The sequence below is a fragment of the Amblyraja radiata genome, chromosome 17, assembly GCF_010909765.2.
Source record: "Amblyraja radiata isolate CabotCenter1 chromosome 17, sAmbRad1.1.pri, whole genome shotgun sequence".
NCBI classification, from domain to species: Eukaryota; Metazoa; Chordata; class Chondrichthyes; order Rajiformes; family Rajidae; genus Amblyraja; species Amblyraja radiata.
The window spans coordinates 39,989,565-40,011,325 of record NC_045972.1 but is presented as its reverse complement, the minus strand read 5'-3'; the positions used below and the strand labels follow the sequence as shown (position 1 = coordinate 40,011,325).

The 21,761-nt window shown below is 38.8% G+C and overlaps 1 protein-coding gene across 1 annotated transcript in view; it reads right to left on the bottom strand.

Moving 5' to 3' along the window:
- The window catches only part of LOC116982917 (dynein heavy chain 5, axonemal-like), a 110,983-nt gene extending 99,135 nt beyond the window's left edge, over nucleotides 1-11,848 (bottom strand). The window contains exons 1-6 of the mRNA XM_033036471.1: nucleotides 11,717-11,848; nucleotides 9,959-10,165; nucleotides 5,944-6,115; nucleotides 4,751-4,896; nucleotides 2,212-2,332; nucleotides 948-1,178 (exon numbers count right to left, since the gene is read on the bottom strand). Coding sequence (XP_032892362.1) covers nucleotides 948-1,178; nucleotides 2,212-2,332; nucleotides 4,751-4,896; nucleotides 5,944-6,115; nucleotides 9,959-10,165; nucleotides 11,717-11,848 — 1,009 coding nt within the window. The remainder of the gene's footprint in view (nucleotides 1-947; nucleotides 1,179-2,211; nucleotides 2,333-4,750; nucleotides 4,897-5,943; nucleotides 6,116-9,958; nucleotides 10,166-11,716) is intronic.
- Nucleotides 11,849-21,761: the final 9,913 nt, after the last annotated feature.

Genomic DNA, 21,761 nt, shown 5'->3' with positions numbered 1-21,761 from the left:
TTATCCCACTTTCTCTTCCACTCCCTTCACAGTAATGGTAATTTACAGAGATTGAACCCTGGTCTCTGGCGCTGGGAGACAGCAGGTCTACCAGTTGCGCCTCTGGGCAGCCCTTAAGCATCTATGCAAATAACTTATTTTGAACAGTAATTTACATATCTCTAATAAATCCAAAGGTCAACTTTATATTGCTAAAATGAATGTTATTTTTGTTATTTGGTCCGCCATCAAAGTTAGTTCAAATATGGCAGGCGCAAGTAGCCAAAATATACCATCAATATGATTATTGCTAAAATCTATAACACATAATTTCCTTAAAAGTTGCTAAAACCATCATTCATTGCAATTTTCTTAACCATCAAACTATGGGAAGGCTGTATAATACATAATCACTTCCGACAGCTTGCTAACCATTTGTAATAAGCACACTTCAATGAGGAGGCAATTTTCCTCACCTCCAAATTGAGCACACATAGAGGTCTCTGTCCAGAGTCATACAGCACAGAAACAGGCCTTTTGCCCAACTTGCCCATGCTGACCAAGACGCCCCATCTAGGCCTGTTGCACCTGCCTGTGTTTAACCGATATCCCTCACAATCTTTGCTATCCATCAGAGAACCAGCGAAATCCACAAGCAGAAGATGATTTAATGATAGTCAAGAATGGTTTCAAACTATCAGTCAACTATCAGTCTTTACTTATATTCAAATCTAGCATTTCCTCCAACTGCTTTGAATGTCAGTCCCAGATTAGTTTAAGAATTTTGGATAGGTATCTTTATTGCCACACTTTCCAACTCACTAATTCAGCCTTTAGTTTTACAGTACGAGTTAAAGAATGCTTATGTAACTGAACTATTCACATGAAAAAATAATGATACCCTATCAACCGACAAGAGAATAATGTTGGGCATTATTAAACAAAATCAATGGAGCTCAGATTCATACCCTGATAAAGGAGTGTGGATGAATTCTGCATGCATTTTCTCAGCTTCTCCAGGGCATTGCGGATAACCTTAATAAGAGCTTCCATGTTACAATGGCTGAAATGGTTGAGTAATTCTCTTGCTTCGTGCTTCAGAAAATTGGGGTCTTGGAGACTTTTTGCTGCCGAGGTTGAACGAGCATCAGGAGAGGTGATTGCACTTGATTGTATAGATGTTTTTGTTCCTTTATTTTCTGTCATAAAAGGTAGTATTTTGTAATTAACACCAGTTAAATAATACAAGTTAGAAGATGAAAGTTTCTATGGAATGAACTCTAAATCTCATATTTATCATTAATAGGAAAATTTAAATCACAGTAAAGTTGTCCTGTATCCTTCCAAAGCAATCAAAATCTACAAAATATCAGATGTCATCCTTCATCCTTATACATAATTTGGCTTACTTTTCCAGTTGAGTCCCTGCATGTGAATTTCATTACTGGGATTGTAGCCTTATTATAATGATTAGCAAATTCCTTGAAAAAATCATAAGCATCAAAAATGATTTTATTCAATATATTTTGTCAATTATGTCAAAATGGTACAATTAAAGTTAAACAAAGTTTATAACATTCCATATGAATAACCATTGGAAAGGTTTGGTAGATTCCTTATGTAAAAGCATACTATCAAATAACATTACTTCCATTAGAGTATGATTCGTATCAGAAGAACGACTTTGTATTCAACCCAATCTCCTATTATGATGATCCATTAACTTCATCAATAGTAAGGAGGCGGGTTATAAGTAACTGCAACCAACTTATGCACCAGTGCAGCTACAAATTATTTTTTATATTTATATTAAAATATAAATTAATATAAGTAATGTAAGTAACAGAAGGCAGTGGAGGCCAATTCACTGGATGTTTTCAAGAGAGAGCTAGATTTAGCTCTTAGGGAAATAATAATAATAATAATAATAATAATAATAATAATAATAATAATAATAATAATAATAATAATAATAATAATAATAATAATAATAATAATAATAATACATTTTATTTATGGGCGCCTTTCAAGATATGGGGGGAAAAGCAGAAAAAGGGGTACTGATTTTGGATGAACAGCCATGATCATATTGAATGCTGGCTCGAAGGGCCAAATGGCCTACTCCTGCACCTATTTTCTATGTTTCTAAGTATTAAAATATGAAATTGTAAAATGGAAGTTTTAATATCCATGAAGAGAACAGGAATGATGTTCTTTCCAGTTTTCCTGTACCTTCTATGTCATTTTCATCATCTGAATCCACATCATAAAGCATTTTAATGAGTTCATTCACTGCTGCTTCCACCATCATACTTTTACATTGCAATGTCTGCGCTCCTTTGGTGCAAATATCCTGTTAGAGAATAGATCGTACTTGGTAATTTTGTTTATTTTTCAAAAATAACTTTTCATACTGTTGTATATATGCATGCACCAAAGTTAACAATGATAAAATAAAGTGTAAAAAAAAAGAGAAAATGGATGCACGGACAAATTTCCACAATAGTCACCAAAACACTATTTTTCTTCAACAAATACTGGGGCTCTCCTATGACTCTTCTGTCACTCTGTTCTTTTATGCACACCCCACCCTCACCCTTCTCATACTAGAGGATGAGCTTTAGACCAGTAAGACTCACATTCCAACAATTCCTCTTTCTATATTTCTGCTTCCTCTTTTTCTGTAGGGTCCAACAATCAATTATTCCTGTGGTTCCTTCTTTTGAATCATTTCTGAGAATGTTTTGGGGGGTTTTGGCTCTTTATCGTTTAAGTTCAAGTTGTTATCATGCATTAACTTGCAGATTCAATTGGATTTTTCCAGAAATCCAGAAGTAGGTTGGAATGCCTGTTGCTGTAAATATTAAAAGCAGCCACTTTATGAAAGTTAATTCCCACAGACATAGGCATCCAATGAGAATTAATAATTCATAAAGAGGCAATGGAGGGCCTATTTTCTTCATGGCCATTGTTTGCAGCAGAAATTTTCAAAGGACACTAGCAATGCAAAAGAAAGCCCAAGAGAAATTGACTTAAGGGAGAAATAATTACAACTTTGAATGGTTCAAATCCAATGTTGAAAGTGTAATACAAGAACTTTAGGAATGACAAATGGAGTTAATTCAGATAAGAGGGCGGTGTTGCCATTTGGGAGCCAAACCAGGGAAGAAACTTCACAGTGACCAGTATGGCCCTGGGGAGTGTTGTAGAGCAGAGGGATCAATGAGTACAGGTACATAGTTCCATGAAAGTGACCTCGCAGGTAGATAGGTTGGTGAAGAAGGGTGTTCGTACATTGGAAGCCCCATCATTACTCTCACTTACAATGTACTTGTGTGTTCATTTCCAATTTTGGTTTTGCTTATGAAAAATAGTATGATAATCGAATGTATTTGACACCACTATAGACTGCCATCTATACGTATTGGAAATGGAGAATAGAATATTTTTACCTTTCATGTTGCATTTTAATATATAGCTATTCTAGATTTAAAACACATCCAGTTAATTTTCCTTCAAACTTATTAAAGGTCACTAAAATAAGAGCTCTTTGGTTAAGATTGAGAATACACCCAACAGCAAGATTGTTTTTCTACTCTGTTGATGATAAATGGGCAACACTGATGTGCAATTTTACAACTAGAACAATCTAGTTCTGTCAGGCAGCATGGATGGAAATTCGAGGGGTGGGGGGGGGGGGGTCACATCCCTCCCATGTTTTGAGAGGTGGGGGATGATCCCCCCGTTTTGTAATCCGGATTTTGAAATTTGGCGAAAAAAATATCTATTAAAATCTCCGATTTCTACGAGACAATGGGGGTGTCACTGTTAAGCGCTTGTTAAATGTCTCTATTAACATCGTATTAACACGATGTGTCACCAATTGTGTTTTGATCTTCAAGTATTACTGAAGGTATTCACGGAGAATTTCTTAAAGCTCTCTGATGCGGGTACAATTACCATTTGAACTAATTGGATGTATTGGTGGATGGGAAAGATTTAAATGGGTATCGGATTTAAAAGGGTCAGGTCATTAAGGGCTCCGATCGAACGGGTTTCCTGGCTGGCTTGCAGGTAAGTCCCTCATTCATGGTCACTCACGTTATTTAGTATTTTTTTCCCATCTCTCTCTCTTTCTCTCTCTCTCTCTCTCTCTCTCTCCCCCCTCCAAGGTTGGTTCTTCTCTTTGCCTTTATTTGCTTCAATTTTATTTGTTTAAGTGTTATTTATCACATTGTAGCTTTTAAAATATTCAAGCGGGTATCAAACTCTTTCTAAGGGCTGAATCGGCCCGTTCGCGGGGTCTTTCATCGCCCCGCGCGGCTTAAACTCAAACTGCTGCATCAAGGCGATCGAGGCTCCTGATATTGAAGCCCCGCGCCGGACGATTTTAAGCCGAGCCAGGCAATGAATGGCCCCGCGAACAGGCTGATTCAAGCCCCACGATTTGGGGCGGATGAAGCTGCTGTTGCTGGAGTTCGGATTCGGTCACCAACCATGTCAGCTCCCGATGTTACCGTCCACAGGGCCCATGGCCGAAACCTCCGAAGCTTCGCATGTGTGTGTTTGCGTGTGCGGCCACCAAGAAATTGTGCCCCCCCCAAACTGTGTCCCCCCCCCCCCCATGTTTTGTTAGCGATTTCCACCCCTGTCAGGCAGAGTGTATACGAAAATAAATCGCTGCCCGCTATTTTTACATAAATTATATAATGAAATATACATTCATACTGTTTCACCCCTGGGCTTTGTTCAGAAAGTCCTGGAGAGTTACCTGCGTGCGTCTCAAAAACTCCTCACATGTCCATGGTGTTTCCTCAGGAAATTCACAAAGTGAGATGGTGCTCATATCCCACAGGGTCCGCTCGATACGATATTCTACAAGGTCATTTACTCTGCAAATCAGTAAATCAACTAACCCTGTGGAGCCGAAACATTGGGACAATTGAAATAAAGGGACAATAATCCTTCCAAATATTGTAATTAATAGTTTGATGCTGTTCCAACATTTCAAAATACACAATCATTGAAAATATCTGGTTGCAGACGATGATGATTTGATACCCTGGCTAAATTACATACTATTAAATGCAGTGAAACATGGAATGGAAAATTGCTGGATATCTTTCTGCTGCCATTTACTAAATTGGGTCTGCGATGTCTGAGGACAGTTCCACTTGAACGGCTCTTCATTTCTATGCATTTCATGGATGGCTGAGACCTGATTGCACATTTTATCCTGGTATTCAAAGACAAAATGAGAAAGACTTACATTCGTAAAGCCCTTTTCACACCATTTTAGGACAAGAAGTGTGCAGGAGTTTAAGAATTACTCCTGAAGCGCAGACATAGTTACAATATGCAAAATGCAGGGGCCAATTTGGGGACAGCAAGGTTCCACAATGAGCAACATGATAGTGACCAGAACACATTGTTTAATAACATTGGTCGAAAGATAAGCACTGGCCAGGATAGCAGAATTCTCTTCCCTGTTTTTCTATTAAATAGCATGCTGGAAACTTGTACATCCACTTAAAAGAGCAGATGGAGTCTCAGCGTACCATCTTAATTAAAAGGGGCATTTCCGTAAACAGTGAAGCACTCCCTCAGCACTGCTTTTGTGGAATTCCCTGCCACAGAGGGCAGTGGAAGCCTAGTCACTGGATGGATTTAAGATAGAGTTAGATAGAGCTCTAGGGGGGCTAGTGGAATCAAGGGATATGGGGAGAAGGCAGGCACGGGTTATTGATTGGGGACGATCAGCCATGATCACAATGAATGGCAGTGTTGGCTCGAAGGGCCGAATTGCCTCCTCCCTCACCTATTTTCTATGCATTGGACTGTCTTACACACAAAACTCTGGAGTGGGACGAACTGCAACTCCCTGATTGTGAGGTGATACCCACTGAATCACAAAATAATCTCTAAATTGATGAAGCTGCTATAATTTGGAATTGAATTCATTACCTAATTTTGCATACACACTATCCACAAAATGGTCATTGTTTAATGATGTCCAGTTTAGTGTTACAAGACCCGGTTGAAAAGCTTCATCAATCTCATGCACATGTGGTGCAATAAGGGTTTCATAAACTTGTTTAATTTTTCCACGTACTTTGGAGTTTTCTTCCAGTAATAGCTGAAAATATCACAAAGAATATTAGGATCTTCAATACATTATTTAATTTTAATAGCAGCTTAAAATCATAAACAGTTTATATTCCTTAGATACATTAAGGAAAGCAATTGGTAAAATTATACTTCAAATGTACGCGCTACATACTGTGGACCCTTGCATGAATCAGATGTCAGGCAAGTCAAGTCAGAAGGCCACATGTGGAGACCAAGTGGGAGCTTCCGTGAGAGCAGCTGACTGGCTTTCTGCATACGTCGGCAGTGTCGCACTGCTACAGTGACTGCCAAGAAACGCAACTCAGAAATAAAGCAACGGGCTGAAACAATTATTTACACAAATGCGAGGTTACACAATTTGTCCATTACACAAGTCGGGGAGTACCTGTAATTAATATCAGGAACATCCAAGAAGCAGTCATTTCACTGACAGGTTTGGTAACCTGTTTGGCCAACAGTGGTGGATCAGCAGTGGAGGACACTACAGCTACACTTGGCCAGGCCGACCTCGCAATGCTGCCAGAACAACGATCTTTCATGGTCAGGTCAAGAACCCTGCACTTACAACAACTGGGACTTGAAAATGGCACCAAACTAGCGAATCTGTACACTGTCTCAGTGTACTACTGCTATACATGTACTGTATCTGAGGTGCTTATCCAAGATGCATGTCAGTGCTTGTGTATAGTGATACTTATACTGAACTGTGTACAGAAATGAATTTCATTATACCTCGGTGCATGTGACAAATAAACCAATAACAGAAGAAACTGAACTGCCTTAGATGTGACAAAGACAGATAAAATCTATGTACTTAAGCACCTCAGCATGTCTCTATGTACATAATGTTCTAATTTTGCCCTCATCAAGATGATGAACTTCAGTGCTGAAGAGGGAATATTTTATCATCCAGAGTCACTATCAATTGCAGTATATTCAGACATAGGCTTAATATAGCTTCAAAACAGACCAAACATTAAACTTCAAAAGACATGAATGAAATTAAATTATTTAATAAGCCACAGTGATTATCTTCACAAAATTACAAATTCATCCACTGTCTAAATGGAGATGTTTTAGATATTAATGTCATTCAAGCGATATGCACCATAGCTTAGTACAGCAGCTACTTTGCCCAAGACATCAAGAAATTGCAATGAAAAGACACAAATTGCTTGAGTAACTCAGTGGATCAGGCAGGATTCCTGGAAAACATGGATAGGCAACATTTTAGGTTGGGACCCTGCGTCACCTATATATGTTCTCCAGGGGTGCTGCCTGACCCCACTGAGTTACTCCAATATTGTGTGTCTTTGCTTGGTAAACCAGCATCTGCAGTTTCTTGTTTCTACACTAAGAAATTGCAGAGTTGTGAACGCAGCCCAAGCTATGTTGCTCATCAGCGTTCCACCCCCACCCCCCTCCCAACCCCGATTTGCTCTGTCTACGCTGCACGCTGCCTCTGGACGGAAGAAACAAAAGCCTGACAGCATGTACCACCTGAATCAACAACAGCTTCTTTCCCATTGTTATCTGGAGAACAGACCTCTCATACAATAGAGATGAATTCTCCATCTCCCAATCTACCTTGTTGAGGCCATTGCACATTTTTTTAAATACCTGTACCTGCAATTTCTTTGGAGCTGTAATACTATATTCTGTATTCTGTATTTGTTTTCTCTCTTGCACTAACTTGATTTACTTCGGTATGATATAAGTTGCCTGGATAGCATGCAAAACAAAGTATTTCACTGCATCTCAGTACATGCGACTGTAATAAATCAATAGCAATGTGGTTAATGCAAGAAGTGAAGCTGAGATGAAAGATCAACCATAATCTTACTGAATGGCAAAGTATGAACATGAACCAAGTGGCCTACATTCGGGTTAATGCCTCCATTAAATAGCAAATGACTTTGATACAAATGTATGAAGTTTCTCTGACTGCAAAACTGTTATTTGCATATTCATGAAACAAAAACAGAAGATGATGGCCAAGAGTTTTAAATTTGAAATATTAACTCTGTTCTCTTTCCACAGATGCTCACTGACCTGCTGTGTATTTCTAGCATATTCTACTTTTGTTTCAGATGTTCAGCATCTGCAGTTTTTACTTCACTTGTGTGCTCATTGTAATATATCTGTCAGGGATCCCAATGTTCCTACACATGTTTCATTTAAGTACATTTTACATGTACTTCAGATCTAGGTTTATATTTTATGAAAAACAAGCAAAGATATTAACTAACTAACTATTGCAAACCTAAACAAATTAGCCTGGAAAAGTATTTCTCCATAAAAGCACATGTTAAAATGATTTATGATGAGGGAAAAGTGCCAGTCTGACATTGGACTGATATCTGAAAAACATGCATAAAAGGTTCAGTTTGCAAGTCTTTAGCATGATCATTCACATTAACCATGAAGAATTTCATGGAGCACACCTGATCTGCAACTGAATGAGTCATAGATCATAGAGCAGAAACGGGCCCTTCAGCCCATAATGTTCATTCAGACCATCAAGTACCTACGTCTACTATGCCTTGCCAATTCTAGTGCTTTTCCAACTGTGTCTTAAACATTGTGAGAGTACCTTTAAGTTGTATCTATGAGCATCTAACTGATATTGTATAATCATTCATCCTGCAGTTTAAAATATAGCCGTTTTCACAGCAAATTACTTCCAGACATTGTAGACAGACTAAAGGTCAACCGTGATAAAAAATTGTTATTGAGAAGGAAGTAGGTACCCAGCTTTTCCAATTCCAGATAAGGGACAATGAAAACTGAGGCAGGCACACAGCAAAGAAGATCAGATTAGTTCTGTTTAGTTTCACCAGGAAAACGATTGGCAGCCTTACACGTATAATGCTAAAAAAAATGGGCCCATTATTGCATCCATGCTGAACTCATCAATGTGTCATACTTCCCAACAGTGATAGAGATTGGGTCTGTTGCTTTAAGGAAACCGAATATGAGTCTGCATCCTTCTGCTGTAGCCTGTCTTCCTGTTCATTGTTTCATCTTTGCATCAATGCTTTTTCAAACTTAACATTGTCTGTCATGGTCACATTCTTGTGCACTTACAAATGTCTGCTCTTAATTGTCATGTGCCATATGTTTATAACATCTGACTATCACTAAACCTGCAGATTAACTGAGCTGATTTTCAAGATTCAGGAAATATCACAGCATAGACACAACAGCTACACAATTAAAGTAAAACTACAATAAAAACTCACCAGTGAAATAGCTCAGTAGCACATAATGCATGGCTTATAAGAAAGACTGATAAAGCCAGAATTGTACATCACATTAATTTGCATCTGACTGAGAAAAATAAAATTCCAGGTGTAATTTCACAACTAAAGTGACTGAATTATAATGCAATCCATTATTGCAGCAGTTTGAACATTTCCCATTTTTATTTCTCATCTGCAATTTTTGTCCTCACTCAATATGTTAACAAAAATAAATCAAATATGGGTTTCACCGACTGTCTCTGGGCCATGAGATTCAAATTACTTTTCTACAGTTTGCCTTGATTTCCTTTATATTATATGGCTTTCTCTTGTAATTTGACTTTTCCTTTGACATAGAGGAGGTATTTTAACCTGCAGACGAATCAAGCATGTAGGTTCTGTTGAACAAAGTAAATTGATTCCAAAAAAGGATTGCATTTTCCTAAATCAGGAGAAAACTGATGACGTGCATCTGCTGTAACAGTATAAATGATAGGTTTGCACAGCATTGTTCATTTATATATTTTGTTCTAATTCAAACTGTTTAAGGAAAAGCATATTCCTCTACAATGTCATCATTCTACCACTTCCAAAGTCACTATTCATACCTGCAGCTTATTGTACATCCGTTTCAACATATCCCGTCTTTGTAGAAGTGCTTTCGCATTATCAGGGATCTCCAACCCCATTCGAACCATGCATTCTGCTTCTCTTATCAGAACTGTAAGATCAGGGTCAAAGTTCACAATCATCTGTCCAGTGTCAGGATGCTTAACCAGTAAAGTTGCTTGAAGACCAAACTGGATAGTTTCAATCTGAAATAAGATTGTAAACAGAAGATACATAAATATATGTGTATATTTAAGTGCAAACCTATTTCTCATTCAACCAAGGACACCTTCTGAAATACATCTTGATAATATATCTATGGGTCATCTTGACATTCTACAGCTGCAGTTACGATACCGAGAAATATTTCAATGATAGTTTCGGAGATTTCATCACTCGAAATACTGTATTTTAACACCATGAAATCAGTCTGCCATATCATATTAACTAAAAATATATAGTGAAAAAAACCGTCCTCAATAGGTATAGGTGATTCAGACAATACTCTAGCTTATGAAAGTACCATTCAGAAGCCTATTAACAAAGGGGAAGAACTCAGTTTTCCACAGAGAAGAGACACATTCACACAAAGCGAAATAGCAATGATGAATGTTCTCTCCAGAAATATTGTGGATGCTGCTTCATTGGAATGTTTGCAACTAAAGTATCAGATTTATGTTAGCTGGGTGTATCAAGGGAATGGAGTTTAGCTGTGACCCCTAGTTCTGGATTCCCCCAATAACGGAAACATTTTCCCTGCATCTATCCTGTCCAATCCTTAAGATTTTTATGTTTCTATAAGATCCCCTCTCATTCTAAATTCCAGTGAATACAAGCCCAGTCGACCCATTCTTTCTATTCTTTCATCATATGTCATCCCGGGAATTAACCTGAGGAACCTACACTGCACTCCGTCAATTGCAATAATGTCCTTCCTCAAATTAAGAAACTAAATTTGCACATCCTACATTCAGGTGTAGTCTCACCAGGGCCCTGTACATCTGCAGTTGGACCTCCTTGCTCCTAAACTCAAATCCTCTCGCAATAAAGGCCAACATGCCATTAGCTTTCTTCACAGCCTGCTGTATCTGCATGCTTACGTACAAGCACACCCAGGTCTCGTTGCATCTCCCTTTTTCCTAATCTGACACCATTCAGATAATACTCACACTGCATGTGCAGTAATTCTATGGCTGTCACTTTGTCCCCAGGTGAATAAAGTTGAAACCAGTAGAGAGAATGATAGGCCAAATAGCTTTCTGACAGATTCTACAGATTTACCCACAGGATAAACTATACAATTTATCAATTATGAACCAAAACTGCGCAAACCTAGAATGCATATCAGTTGTTCTGAAAGAAATTCTAAAATGTTAACAGGATTACTGACAAATAGAATAAACGTGGACTCTGCCTTCTATGGCTAAATTATCTTTAAATTAGCTCCACTATGCACAACTCTGCACATAGAACAATAATGCTGATATTAAATTGCCATTTGATAACTCAGTCTCATTCTGATGGTGAAGATACCATTTTGTAAACGGTTAAAACACTTTCACAATGCGTCCAAAACCTTGATTAACGTAGACTAGTACAAGATTAGGCAGCGACTAAGTTTGTATACATGTTACCAAGAAGCCCCAAGTTGTTTTCATGATCTCACTTATGTAACTTGCAACATTTTTGTTGGGAATATAAATGCTGCCAATGCAAGCATGCATAACAATGACTATAAACGTGCTCCAGTAGTCTACCTGTTGCATCCAGGCCCTGTGATAAAGCACTTCATATTCCAACAAAACTCTGGCTACTTTGTTGTAACTACGGATAATCTTCTTTGCATCTTCGCGTTGCAAGATGCCAGGCCTCTTCTCCAACAACAACATGGGCTCTTGAATATGTCTGAAGAGCTGTCGAGCCCAGGTGATGCTTCCAGCTACTGGAGGAAAGTTACGTGGAATTGGAGGGTCGGTCTTCTCCCTGGTGTAAATTTGGGACACATGGTTGATATCTTTACCGTAGATATGGAGAATTTTTTTTAATTGTTTGTCAATTCTCAGTTCTGGTATTCCAAGCCTGAAAGATAGGTCAGTGGTGGTTAAGTGGTTGGAAGAAACTCATCTGAACATCAAAACAAAATTGTGACACAAGGTACTGCAGATGCTGGTTTACAAAAAAAAAAGACAAAGTGCTGGAGTAACTCAACAGGTCAGACAGCATCTCTGGACAACATAGATTCCCCACCCACCCTGAAGAAGGGTCCTGACCCAAAACATCATCTATCCGTGTTCGCCAGAGACGCTGCCTGACCGGTTGTGTTACTGCAGTTACTGCAGTACTTTTTTAATCAAAATTGGGAGGGTTGATTTTCCTAAAGTTGGTTATGACTTAAACTCACTCAAAGTGGTTCTATTTGGATGGATAAGATACACAAAAAGCAAAGCAGGGAGACTGGGCCTGTCAGTGCACACGAGGCAAATTGACACCAACTGTGGCATCAACTAATTAGACTGTCGGGCTATTCCAGTATGGATCTAGGAAACCCTGCATTGGAATAAGCGTACGTGAAATATTTGTGACCTGATCTTTAAATTCACATCTACCCAACCAAATTCCAGAATTATAAATCCCAAATGATGCTCACAGCTGCTATAAGGAAACTAGAAAGCATACAGGTTCATCAAAGGCACTTGAAAATGTGTATCAAACACAGACTTACTTCTCAAACTTCACTAACAACGACAAGGCCCTTGGAGTGCTCGAGATGCTGTCAAAAGTGGCTCCCATAAACTCGGTGATTTCAGCCTGTCAAAGTAAATTTAGAGACGCAGCTAAAATATGCATTTACATGTTTGTTCTATTTCTTTTGAGTTCCCATATTACATCTTATCCATCTTCCTCAGAAAGAGACAAAAACATTTTCATCACAACCTTCTTTTAATGCTGTGTTCAAGAAGGAACTGCAGATGCTGTTCTTTTAATAGATTATTTTATTGCTGCTCTGTAGGATTTATGTCAGCATGTATTAGGCCGATTCTGGGGACAGATGGCATAGGTTTTCTGTCCTATCCTTTTATGTCCCAATATTGAAATCACATTGATTTTTAAAGGGAAGTTTATAGTTAAGTTTACTTTAGTTTATAGATGCAGCCCACCGAGTCCACACCGATCATTGATCACCAGTACACTTTTTTTTAGAGATACAGCACAGAGATACAGCGCAGGCCCTTTGGCCCACCAGGTCCGCGCCGACCAGTGATCCCTGAACATTAACACTATCCTACACCCACTAGGGACAATTTTTACATTTACCAAGCCAATTAGCCTACAAACATGTAATCTTTGGAGTGTGGAAGGAAACTGAAGATCTCGGAGAAAACTCACACAGGTCACGGGGAGAACGTACAAACTCCGTACAGATCTCCGTAGGCGGGATCGAACTCGGGTCTCCGGCGCTATATTCGCTGTAAGGCAGCAAACTCTACCTCTGCGCCACCGTGACCGCCCACTTATTCCATGTTATCCCACTCTTGCATCCTGCACACTAGGAGCAATATACACATGCCATTTAACCTACAAACCCGCACCTCTTTGGAACGTGGGAGGAAACCGTAGCATCCAGAGAAACCCACATGTTCACAGGGAGAACGTACTAACTCTGTACAGACAGCACCAGTAATCAGGAATCAGGATCAAAGCCAGGCCTCTAGAACTGTGAGGCAGCAGCTCTACCGCTGCGGCATTATGCCACCCATAGAGTTGCCATATCCCAGCAAACTATTTTGAATAAAAACTCAGAAACATAACTCAATAACATAACACACTGGGAACTAAGTGCCTATACAAAGAGTTAACAAAGCACCATTGAAGCCATCAAATGAAAGTTACTGAATTTGCTATGAAGCTGCAGAGGTTTTTTTACATTCTTTATTCCTCTGATCTATACTGATAGAATCCAAGTCTTTGCTGTCTGTTGGCTATGAAGCTGCCAGGAGTGATGGTTCTGTGGTTGTCCTGTGTTTCTGGCCGCGATCAATGTATACTCTGGGTGCAGTCAAAATTTGAAAATTAGGTTTGTTGCAGCAGATGCCTATAAAGTCACTTTTTCAATCATCCGCTTGCATTACTGGGGAAAACTAGATAGGTCGTTTGATAGATGTTCTTCCAGCAACCCATTTATCTTACATTCAATGTGGCCAGCTGATCCCATGTGCCTGGGCACTGATCCAGGAACACTTTCCCTCTGTAGTTAACTGCCTTGGAGATATCTTTAAATTCAGTGAAAACAGAAGTGAAAAGTTACAGCAACCCATTTGGAAATCTCATGTGGAGCTATGGTAATAGGAATAACATACTGATGCAGTAAGCCAGCTTTTAGAATCTGCTATTAAGCCTGTTCATTATGAAACAATGCAAACAACTATTCTTTAATTGATTGTTTGCATGCTAATACTGGAAGGTAAAGACTCTCTCCCAGCTCAATAATCAATCATACTGTATGTACAAAAATGCTCTGATGAGACAGTTTCAGCCACTATTTATAACATTTCTGAAATATCTAGCAACGTTTCACATCTGTACAATAACAACCTTAAAACAATACTTGACAGGTACATGGAAAGGGGAGGTTTAGAGGGAGTATGGTCAAATGTAGCTGAGATGGGGCACTTTGATCGGCATAGACGTGTTGGGTTCACGGGCTTATTTCTGTGCTGTATGACTCCATCTGTTGACTCCAACCATCTTACAACACAGTTTGGAACAAGGTTAGATATTGAGAGAAAGGTTTGACAAATTACCAGTTCTGAAGTTGGATTCAAAGGACATCTAAATTTCTACCTGGCTTGCTTGTATAATAAAAGGAGGAACTATTTTAATAATTCTCACGGTTTTCACATTGACAAACAGGTTATAAAATTATTATTTTAAATTAATAGTGTGTACCACTGGACATTATTAAAGCTGTATTATATTATATCATATTTTACAATTATTAACAGGAAATTGTTGGTCACAGCATTTTTACCTCCAACAACATGCCAGAATTTGAAAAACTACTCTTTCCTCCATGATTTTAAAATTGCATTTTTTTAATATAGCAAACAAATGAATTTTCAAAACAGAATAACAATGTCAATATTCTTCTTTTAACACAGAGCCCTTTCCCACAAGAGATACCAAATGGCTGGGTGTTTTTACCTATTAAGGGAATTCATGAATATTGGCTTGCTGCAGAAAATTGGCACCAAGGTAGAATGTCAGCCTTGATTTTATTGAATAGAGGGGTAAGCATGAGGGACCAAATGGCTTCCTTCTACTTCTATTTCTTATAATGCAACATTAAACCAGGGACGCCAAGGGCAGAGGAAAAGTAAAATTAATGTAATGCTGCACAAGCACAGAATGAATCCCGCTGTAATCCCAATGCATCAATGTGACATTTTAATTTTGTACACACGACATCCTTATGAGCCGTATGAGTAGAATTGATCCTCGGGGAAACTCATTTCACATGAAAGTCCGACAAACATTAGGATGAATAGATTTTCATTACATCGATCTCGACAGGAAAAGTTCAAAACAAGGTTCAAAAGGTAAATGGGGAATTATTTAATCAACTTTTATTATGTGCATTGGCCTACAAATAATAGCAAATAGTATAAAATTATCACTCAAGTTGTTAAAATAATACAAACTTGCAAGTCATTGATCTGTGTTGTGAAAGTCTCATAATCCATATCAAAGGTACTCTTTCTGTGGTCAATCAAATTGCAATCTTGTTTTTTCATTCCTGATACAATATCCTGAAATATAAAAAAGACAGAAAGTGAACTGGATTATTAAAATGCCCCTTCCTCAAAAAGAATATAAATCTAATGTATCCAACATCCTGCAGTACATTTCCTTACACCTTGGGACTGAAGGCTGATAAATCCCTAGGGCCTGATGGTCTGCATCCCAGGGTACTTAAGGAAGTGGCTCTAGAAATCGTGGATGCATTGGTGATAAATTTCCAATGTTCTATAGACTCAGGATCAGTTCCTGTGGATTGGAAGGTAGCTAATGTTATCTCACTTTTAAAAAAAGGCGGGAGAGAGAAAACGGGGAATTATAGACCAGTTAGCCTGACATCGGTGATGGGGAAGATGCTGGAGTCAATTATAAAAGATGAGATAGCGGTACATTTGGATAGCAGTAACAGGATCAGTCCGAGTCAGCATGGATTTACGAAGGGGAAATCATGCTTGACTAATCTTCTGGAATTTTTTGAAGATGTAACTAGGAAAATGGACAAGGGAGAGCCAGTGGATGTAGTGTACCTGGACTTTCAGAAAGCATTTGATAAGGTCCCATATAGGAGATTAGTGGGCAAAATTAGGGCACATGGTATTGGGGGTAGAGTGCTGACATGGATAGAGAAGTGGTTGGCAGACAGGAAACAAAGAGTAGGGATTAGGTAGGCAAGAACGGGATACTGATTGGGGATGATCAGCCATGATCACTTTGAATGGTGATGCTGGCTCAAAGGGCTGAATGGCCTACTCCTGCACCTATTGTCTATTGTCACCTAGTCCAAATCAAGCTACGGCAAGCTACCGACAACCGGCGACACATAAGGACGTCCACCTACGACCTCACCTGCGACAACCTACGACCACACAGGCAACAACCTACGACAACCAAAGTCAACCTACGTCCACCTGCGACAAGCTACGACAAGCAACGATCCTGTCGGCGACAAATGAAGACAACTGAAGACAATTCAGTCGCTGGTACCTGTCACCAGTTGACGTAGGTTGACTTGGGTAGTCGCCAATGGAATTCACCAAAGTCATCACCCAGCGACAACCAACGTCACCTGGCGACAACCTGCGTCATCCTGGCGACAACCTTCGACAGCATAAGACAAGCGACGTCAAGCTACATCAAGCCCACAGTCACCGAAAAGTTTTGAACATTTCAAAATCCAGCGACGACCAGAAAAACGTTACGGCTCTTTAGGCGACTTGAGGAGACTACTCACGACCATACAGGTGTCACCCCGCGACCATGTGGCGAGAGCCTAATCGCCTGTAGTTACCGAAAAATCACCTAAGTGGGACAGGGGCTTTAGAGTTACCGTCCTGGGATGATTTCAAGAAAACCAAGTTTTATTGAGGTTGATTCTCAAGTGACTCACAAAACACTTAAACATCCAAGATTTTCACAAGCATCAGTTCCCTCTCCCATTCAACATTTTAACAACAATCATGTTTCAATAAAGCAAAAAAAAAAAAAAAAAAAAATAGGCATTGATATACAGATGAATTGGATGAATTAAAGCCAGATGAATTTTCATTGAAATAGAAATTAATTTATTTTTGACACATAGGTGGGATTATTACCTGAAATTTGTTTGCTATCTGTTCAATCCCCTCAATAGTTGATTTCTCCAGGCTGGAATATACTTTAATAGTTTCAATCATCTTAATAATCTTTCTAAGCCTCCTCTCAAATGTGTCAAACTTTCCAAAAATGCAGATTTCACTAAATTCAAAGGGTTTTTCCCTCTGGTTTTCCTTCATCTTATGCTTGGTAGCACCATAACAGAACTGGTATTCCTAATGTTTATGAAAAAAGAACAGTTCATGTTAACATCCAAAACATTAATGTTACTCATTTCAACCTACTTTCATTACAGGTCTAGACTAAATGTATACGGTGCTCTACTGCCCATCGACTGTGTTAATTGTGAGAGGTTGACATAAATCAATGTCTTGAAAGGCATCGCAATCGCTGGAGGTACCCAAGATTCCAAGAGCAGCATACAATTTCCCAGCTTCATTGAAAATTTTTACTGAGCCCAAGATGTGATCTGAATTTTATTTTTCCATCACAACACATGTTGAGACCTATGTATGGTGGGTGGAGCACATAGATGAATCAGGCGTATACATCAAGAGACTGCAGGCTCATCTGACCACAAATATGTGGCTTGAAAAATAGGAAAAAACAATCCTTGATACCAATATAAATTGTTCAAAAGGTTATCTGTGCCATTTCTAACTACCAGCTCGAGCACACTTCAGGTATAGGCCCATAGATTCTTGGCGTTAGCAGGAGAAATAAATTATACCCGAAGGTAGACAAAAATGCTGGAGAAACTCAGCAGGTGCGGCAGCATTTATGGAGTGAAGGAAATAGGCAACATTTCGGGCCGAAACCCTTTCTCAGACTCCACTGCAAAATTGTACCCGAGGCTTTTTTGCCTTATTTTGTCAGTGCCCGCAATTGGTCGTTACAGTAACAGGATTAAAATTCACACCCAGAGAAAGGTTTATAGGAATCTGAGGGGTAACTTTTTAACCCAAATGTTGGTGGGTGTATAGAATGAGCTGCCAGAGGAGGTAGTTGAGGTAGGGACTATCGCAACATTTAAGAAGCAAGTAAACAAGTACATGGATAGGACAGGTTTAGAGGGATATGGTACAAATGCAGGCAAGTGTGACTGGTGTAGATGGGACACGTTGGTCAGTGTGGGCAAGTAGTCCCGAAAGACCTGTTTCCATACTGTAGAATGTTTCCAGAATGAAATGAAAGTTCGCGAAGAAGAACCGGGACATTTTCTCATGGTTCCAACCAACAATGCAGCAAATATGTTACTCATACAATCTATCAATTACCTTATTAAGCTTAATACATGCCATCAACTTGCTAATTATTGTGCTTGGAGATAACTCCCATATTGTAACAGTTCCATCATTGGTAATGTATGCTTTACATGCAGTTATCATCTGGTTTGTGATCTGAAACAATAATATTAAAAAATTCTTGGTAAAATCTAATTTTGAATCATTCTTTAAGATACAAAAAAGAAGGGCCATCACCTAAAATGCCTGTCTGTGCACCTTCAAAATAAACACAAAGATCTGCCTTGTTCTGGTGTGGAAAGCTCCATCCTTTGAGCACAATTTCTAAAATGTAGCCTTCTACAGCAGATGAACATGAGCAAGACTCGTCAACAAATCAGACCAGTATCTCACTGAATCACAAAGACCAATACTAGAAGTAAATTCAGGAAATGTAAATCAGATTTAAATCCTGCCCAGAAAGCCAACACCAATGAATGGCTGTCGGAAGGGAGAGTGTACGCTGCCGCTGCTCTCTCTTCACATTGTGTTTTTGATTTTTATGTCTTTGGATCGAATTCTGTCTTTAATTTGTGTATTGGTGATGTCTTTATTATTTATTTTACTCCGATTATATGTTTTTTACTCTTGTTAAATTCTGTAAGGTGTCCTTGAGACTTTTGAAAGGCGCCCACAAATAAAATTTATTATTATTATTATTAATATAGACGGGATTAAGGAAGGGAGATTTAAGTAACAGAAACATTTGTTTTGATGTTTTTTAGAATCTCCAATACTGATTTTTATCTGAGAGAATGAGACACCATAACGTTAATAAATGTTCAGCGGCAGGACAATTGTTCATCAGTATTTATTATATACTCTTTAATCTGCCATCCATAATGTTCCTCGCCACTTTTGTACAGATTAAATGAGCAAATTCATGAGAATTCAGTGTTGCGTATTAGGGAGGACTGTAACATCACATCATGTGGAGGAATGGCATTTGTCTGACAACTTCCAAATTGACAACTACACATAACCATATAACCATATAACCATATAACAATTACAGCACGGAAACAGGCCATCTCGACCCCTCTAGTCCGTGCCGAACACATAATCTCCCCTAGTCCCATATACCTGCGCTCAGACCATAACCCTCCATTCCTTTCCCATCCATATAACTATCCAATTTATTTTTAAATGATAAAAACGAACCTGCCTCCACCACCTTCACTGGAAGCTCATTCCACACAGCTACCACTCTCTGAGTAAAGAAGTTCCCCCTCATGTTACCCCTAAACTTCAGTCCCTTAATTCTCAAGTCATGTCCCCTTGTTTGAATCTTCCCTACTCTCAGTGGGAAAAGCTTTTCCACGTCAACTCTGTCTATCCCTCTCATCATTTTAAAAACCTCTATCAAGTCCCCCCTTAACCTTCTGCGCTCCAAAGAATAAAGCCCTAACTTGTTCAACCTTTCTCTGTAACTTAGTTGCTGAAACCCAGGCAACATTCTAGTAAATCTCCTCTGTACTCTCTCTATTTTGTTGACATCCTTCCTATAATTAGGCGACCAAAATTGTACACCATACTCCAGAATTGGCCTCACCAATGCCTTGTACAATTTTAACATTACATCCCAACTTCTATACTCAATGCTCTGATTTATAAAGGCCAGCACACCAAAAGCTTTCTTTACCACCCTATCTACATGAGATTCCACTTTCATGGAACTGTGCACAGTTATTCCCAGATCCCTCTGTTCACCTACATTCTTCAATTCCCTACCATTTACCATGTACGTCCTATTTTGATTTGTCCTGCCAAGATGTAGCACCTCACACTTATCAGCATTAAACTCCATCTGCCATCTTTCAGCCCACTCTTCCAACTGGCATAAATCTCTCTGTAGACTTTGAAACTCTTCTTCATTACCCGCAACCCCACCTATCTTAGTATCATCTGCATACTTACTAATCCAATTTACCACACCATCGTCCAGATCATTGATGTACATGACAAACAACAGTGGACCCAACACAGATCCCTGTGCATATTTCAGAAGTTGCTGTCCAAGCAGGAGTTATTCCAGCATTATTATTGCGGTGGAATTCATAAAAATAACCTACTCCAGCTAAGAAGATTGTATTTTCATCAAATAACTATTTTTTTTAAAGAATGTTAATACAAAATACTGTTGTCCTTTCTAAAATTATAGAGTCTAATCAAAGGAAGTAAAAGATGATTTTGGAGTCTGAGGTAATCGGATAATTGTTAATAGAACCAGAAGGAATATGAGGAGAATTTATTTCATACAATTTGCTGTTGTGATCTGTAATGCATTCAGAGAGTAAGCAATCGTAACTGAAGATGTTGTCTCGACCTGAAACGTCACCCATTCCTTCTCTCCGGAGATGCTGCCTGTCCCACTGAGTTACTCCAGCTTTTTGTATCTAAGCAATAGTAACCCTCTAGTACACAACTAAATGAGCCAATAGACGCCAAATCAATGTCTACACCCTCAGGTTGATGTAAAATGATACAAGGTACTATTTTAAACAAGAATTGGAGAGTTATCTTTGGTGTATCAGCCAAAATGTTTACATCAATCAACTGCGCAAAAATAGATGATCTGATCCTTATTATATCGTTCTGCGTGAGAGTTTGTGTTGTGCAATACATTGCTGCATATCTTAAATAACCAGAGTAACTACACTTCTTTGGCTGTAAAGTGTTTCAGAATATTCTGAAACTCAGTGTTACATAAATGTGAGTTTTTTTTTCTCTTTCAGAAAGAAATTGGGTCTGGTCTTGAAAAGGAAATAATCAGAACCTTTTAGATAAAGTATAGTAGAATGGACCCAATCTGAAAGAGCTGTTACAGACACAATGGGCAAAATAAATTTATCCTGCGCTATAGCTTTCTGTGAACCCACATACAATTCCCTCTGTCAACTGGCTTCTTGTTAAATCCGTCCCTTTATGTTGATTGTAGCCATTCATCTTGTTCTGAGCAGAGCAATAACTTAACATTTCAAGTGCCTATACATTCCTGTTTTAAAACTCCAACTGCTGTATTTTGCTGGACTTTTCCAATGTTGGATTGAAAGCCATATCATGTGCAGAACTGAGACTAAATTATTCATAATTAAGAAAATTCCTGTGGTAGTATTGTAGAGAACTGCAG